Source organism: Poromitra crassiceps (assembly GCF_964638095.1).
Source record: "Poromitra crassiceps genome assembly, chromosome: 9".
NCBI lineage: Eukaryota > Metazoa > Chordata > Actinopteri > Beryciformes > Melamphaidae > Poromitra > Poromitra crassiceps.
The window spans coordinates 34,796,939-34,802,568 of record NC_139630.1 but is presented as its reverse complement, the minus strand read 5'-3'; the positions used below and the strand labels follow the sequence as shown (position 1 = coordinate 34,802,568).

At 46.2% G+C, this 5,630-nt stretch overlaps 1 protein-coding gene across 1 annotated transcript in view; it reads left to right on the top strand.

Moving 5' to 3' along the window:
• Positions 1-543: 543 nt before the first annotated feature.
• flvcr1 (FLVCR choline and heme transporter 1) overlaps positions 544-5,630 on the top strand; it is a gene marked incomplete at both ends in the record, with an annotated part of 24,004 nt that continues 18,917 nt past the window's right edge. Inside the window, 3 exons of the mRNA XM_083642956.1 lie at positions 544-799; positions 1,990-2,186; positions 3,296-3,598. Coding sequence (XP_083499082.1) covers positions 544-799; positions 1,990-2,186; positions 3,296-3,598 — 756 coding nt within the window. The remainder of the gene's footprint in view (positions 800-1,989; positions 2,187-3,295; positions 3,599-5,630) is intronic.

Here is a 5,630-nt window from a genome sequence, read left to right as displayed (position 1 = left end):
GATTCCTAGAGTCTGATTCCTAGTACAGTCTGTTATTACCGGTATTATTATTATTATTTGATTTTTCAAGCTGTTGCATCATCGCATCCCTTCCTGCTTCCACATGGTCGTGAGACACAAAGCTGGGAAAGAGAGAGAGGGATACTCATAGGGATACTACACTCCTCCCAGTCTCGCTCTACTATTGGTCCGTATCATCGGAAGGCCTCCTCCGTGTACGTCAGCTGAGCAAAGATAGAGAGACCATACGACAGACTGAGAGAGAGAGAGAGCGAGTCTACACAAAAGCGGTCCAGCACTGTCACTCAGACAGCCAGCATGCTCTTGAGGAAGCCGGGGCCAGAAGACAATACAGGGACTTTTATATTAAATAGAGGTAATCAAACGCATTAAAATAGGTCATTATAATATAAAGTATAATATAAAACAGGCATGTGTTTTTCCGAATGAGGAAACAAAGCGCTCGGCTGTGCTCTCTTCCTGGCTCCGCTCTCTCACCGCCACATCTCGCGCCTCTCCGCGGAGTCACCGAGCAGCATCATCATGGTGGCCGGGGAGCTCGTGCAGGAGCATCTGCGCGCCGACACCGGCACCGGCGCACCTGACGCCATCACGGTCCGCGTGAAGGAGGAGGAGGAGGCGGCGGCGGCCGCGCGGCTTACGGGTCTGCTCGGAGCGGCGCGGCCGGGAGGGGCGAGCAGCGAGTTTACCGAGGCTGCCGCCGCCGGTGCGCTGGAGCTGGAGCACGAGAGCCTGCCGCCGGATGAGACAGCGGCGATGCTGCCCAACGGTGCCGCAGGTATGACGGTTTAACATTTATAGCCTGATAGCTAGCCTGGATATAACGCCGTCAGGGCTACTGTAGGCTTATTGTAGAAGATATCCCAAACATTTCAGATATCCACAATTGCCATTCTTCCTATAGGCTATAGGACAAATTACGTGCTTTTGCCATTTATGTGTATGGGGGTTTTCCTCATCATTTCAGCTAGACTAGATATGTAACGCTAGGCCTATTGCAGGTAGCCTATCTACCTTCAATTCTTCCCCGTAAAAAAGAACCTTTCAGACATACACAACGTCATTCTTCCTAAAATGAGGCCACTTTTGCCATTCATGTGTATGGGGTTTTCTCATTACAGATAGCCTATCTAGAATTCAGTTGCAGATATCTGCAGACAATGTGAATTGTGAATATCTGCAACTGAAGTATGACTAGTTGTAGGGTCCATCCATCCATCCATCTTCATCCACCGCTTATCTGGAGTCAGGTCATGTAGGTAGGTAGCAGTTCCAGCAGGGGACCCCAAACTTCCCTTTTCCTGTCCACATTAATCTGTAGGAAATCTCCCTCATCTCATCCTGCTCTATTGCTCCACCTGTGTCATTATTGCTGTCTGTCACAAACCTCACATCCATAATAACCAACAGTGCTGCCAAGATAATAGGACTCCCTAGAGCTCCACTGTAAGGCTATGGCATGCATTGCAAATACAATAGCACAGGACATCACTCACCCACTCAACCGCCCCTTCTTGTCTTTATGTTGTTTTTTCCCCGTCACCATTGTGTGCTGCTGTGTTATACCGTATGCTAGCTTATTGTTGTGTGTTCTCCCCTTGTCATATACAGTTACTGTCTGCTATTGTTGTGTGATGATGTGTTCAACGTGTATTGTTGGTTCTCCCTACGATGTACAGTATCGTCAAAAATAATTCCCAAAATGACATCACTTTTGCCATTCATGTGTATGGGGGTTTCTCATTACAGACAGCTACAATTCAGTTGCACGTACAGTATGACGTTGTGGATATGATCTAAAATGACAATTGTGGATAGAAAGAATGAAATGACAGATATGTTGATTCTCTGTCAGAGTGACTAGAATGAATATATTGAATGAAAATTCAGACTAGTCACAATTACAACTAGTCAAAATGACATTGTCAAATTTAGCTAATAAATGTTAAAATGGCTTTCCATACGCAGGAGACGGAGGGGGAGATGAGGGGGAGAAGGCAGCAGAGGAGGAGGAGGGTAAACGGCTGGAGACCAGGCTGTACCCGTGGCGCTTCGCCGTGCTGACCGTGTTCAGCCTGTACTCACTGGTCAACGCCTTCCAGTGGATCCAGTACAGCATCATCGCCAACGTGTTCACCCACTACTATGGCGTCACCAGTGACAAGGTAGGTAGGTAGGTACTGTAGGAAGGAAGTAGGTAGGTGGGCAGGCATGTTGCGTTCCAGACAACTCTGAGGTTGACATCCGACCCCCAAGCGTCCCAGGGTGATGTCAGACAACTGATTCTCCGTGAAGGTGGGGTAGATCCCCCCCTCCCCTTCCCCGTTTTACAAATAGCCACTCCGACTCTGAGCGGCGTTTCACTGTATTTTTTCTAGTAGGAAGTTGTAAAATCTCAAAATCTTGACCTCTGAGTTGTCTGGGACGCAGCAAGTATGTAGGCTAGGTAGGTACAGTAGTTAGGTTTATTTATGTGTCACTCCTCAACATACAGGGCAAACGAACAAAAATACTCCAATAAAAATAAAGGTTGAGGACCACTCAAAAAAGAGTTATGAGACACACAATACGAGAACATAACTAAATAAAAATATATACATGTAACGTTATATCCTACAGACACACACATGAGAACACATTGTAAAAACTAGACACAAGAAAGAGCATCTCCTGTTGAGTATTAGTGGCAAGCCCTGGCACAATCATTAATACAGTATTTACCTGCTAAAACTACACACAATTTATTCAAATCTTCGAAACTTGTTAAAATTCGCAACATGGTCCGAAAGCTGAAGAACGTCTGTATAGAGTTGACAGTGCAAAAGCACATGGGCTTCTGACTCATTCAATACAACCACTATTACAAAGGGTCCAGAACCGGTGTTTGCCTGGGAACCTGACAAATCTGCAAGATCAGGTTTTATTTGCATCTCATCTCTCCAATTGCCTCCAGAGGCATTTTGGTCTGCGCCCGTTGATAACGCCCCCTGGAAATGTAAACTGAACGGAGAGTTCCCACACTCATTCGCATTTGCGAATTGGATTGGTGATGTTAGGCGAGGGTGTTTGTATAGGCTTCCTGCCAGTGTCTTATATAGCTAAAGGTGCAACTGCACATCTCAAATTTAGCAAATGCACTTTTATGTTGCCTTGATAAGATACTTTGTCCATAAGGCTCGATATCAAAAGTGCTCTTGAATAGGCAATAAGTGCGCAGTTTGTTACGCTCCGGTTTATTTATTAACCGAAAGCATTTGTGTTCGTCTGACACAAGGTGGACTGGCTGTCCATCATCTACATGGTGGCCTACGTGCCGCTGATCTTCCCGGCCACCTGGCTGCTGGACCGCCGGGGGCTGCGGCTCACGGCCCTGCTGGGGGCGGGGCTGAACTGTGTGGGGGCCTGGGTGAAGTGTGCCAGCGTGAACCCGGGGCTGTTTGGGGTCACCATCACTGCCCAGGTCATCTGCTCCGTGGCCCAGGTCTTCATCCTGGGTCTGCCATCCCGCGTCGCCTCCGTCTGGTTCGGACCCAGGGAGGTGTCCACCGCCTGCGCTGCCGCCGTGCTGGGGAACCAGGTACAGTACTGTAGCCCACTGGGCCTGAGTGGTGTGTGTGTGTGTGTGTGTGTGTGTGAGAGAGAGAGAGAGGGAGAAAGAGAGAGAATACAATAGATACTGAATAGAATAGAATAGCCTAATAGAATTGAATAGGATAGGATCGGAGAGAATGACCCTTACTAGAGGAGAGAAGAGGGGAAAACAGAAAATTCACAGAAATGAGTTTAAAAACATTAGATAAGAATAGAAACATAATAGAATAGAACAGAACAGAATAGAATAAAATAGAACAGAATAGACTAAAATAGAATAGAATAGAATAGAATAGAATAGAATAGAATAGAATAGAATAGAATAGGGTGACCAGATGAGAATAAGTGGAATTCGGGACAGGGTGGGGGGGGTGGGGGTGGTCACGTCGTTTTGCCTTCATGTCTCAAGTCAAGTCAAGTCTCACACCATACAGACAGCTCTTGTTTTAGCTTGTTATCTACAGTATTTACTATAACAGTTGACTTTTGGGACAAACAGGACAGGATTCAGGATTCAGCACAACTCCTCGTAATGTCCCAAGTTCTTCGGGACGTCTGGTCACCCTAGAATAGGAGGGAGCTTTTGACAGCATGACAGGAATATCCTACTCCAGTGGAATATAAAATCATAGAAAAGAACTAGAATAGAAACTTAATGGAATTGAAATTCTAGACAATATAGGACAATAGAATGGAATAGAACAACTTATGATAACCTACACTAGAAGAGACTAAAGCTGGGCTCAGACTACAGGATTCTGACAATCTTAGCCGATTTTGAAATCTGGCTGTGACACGCACTACAGGAGAATCTTCCCAGATTCTCTTCCCTAGAATCTCAAACATGCACACACTACAAGATTTGTAAATGTGGCGCACCACGCACTACAGGATATTATTAAGATTATCGGCAGGATAATCACCTTGATGCCCGGCCATACGAACCTGTTTCGTTTTTGGGGTTCCAGCAGTGACCAAAGCGCTCCGCCCCCACCTCACCTCTCTCTCTCGTTTCCTCATTTTCATGCCCCTATCGCCAAACAAATGAATCTCACGGTAGTTAGCATGCGTGTAAACAACGCGACTCTATTGTCTGTACAAGTGAGAACACAAACACATGGCCTACCTATATTTTGGTAGGCTACCAAAATATATTTCCCTGCTGCATGTCATGAGATCGGCAAAAGTTTGGATAGACTGGATTGCTTCCCGCAGCAGCAATGCCTTTTTCCCCCACACTGCCTGGCTGATAGACAGGTAGGAGATTACAGCCTCTGACTGGCAGGGGCTCAAAACTACGATATAACAACTTTTTATTCATTGGTCATTCATTGTGATATAAATGAGTGACATTTTCCCCCAAATACTCGTGGTTCTGTGCTGTTGGTATTTGGTAGCCTATAATGCCTGCAGTGCAGCGCATCAAATGAGCCGCGTCAATTAACGACGGGAGTCTCGCGCAGAATGATGTATTCGTGCAGATTTTCAGTCCTAAATATCAAACATGTTTGATATGATCGGGACGGCCCCGATGAGGCTTTGAGCAGATCGGGAGGCTTAAGATTGGATCTGCAAACAGCTCACACTACAAGATAATCGGTGCCGAACGTCGGGCCCGACCAAGCTTGGCAAGCTGCCAGGCCAGATTTCTCCTCCGATTCTCGGGAGGGGTGAATCGGGCATAAATCGGCCCGAAAATCCTGTAGTGTGAGCCAGCCTTAAGCTATAGTTAGAAGAGAGTCAACTTTATAGTTATATAGTTATATTGTAATATTGTAGTTATAGAACATAGGGAAACTTTTTTAGAACAGGACAGAATATAATAGACAAGATAGAATAAATACATCATCAAACACCATGAGACAAGGAGTTGTGTGTGTATGCGCGTGCGCGCGCGTGTGTGTGTGTGTGTGTGTGTGTGTGTGTGAGTGCACGCGCGTGTGTGTGTGAGCGAGAGAGGCTGTCTTTCTCCTCTTCCATACATACACAGGCTGTCTTTCTCCTCTTCCATACATACA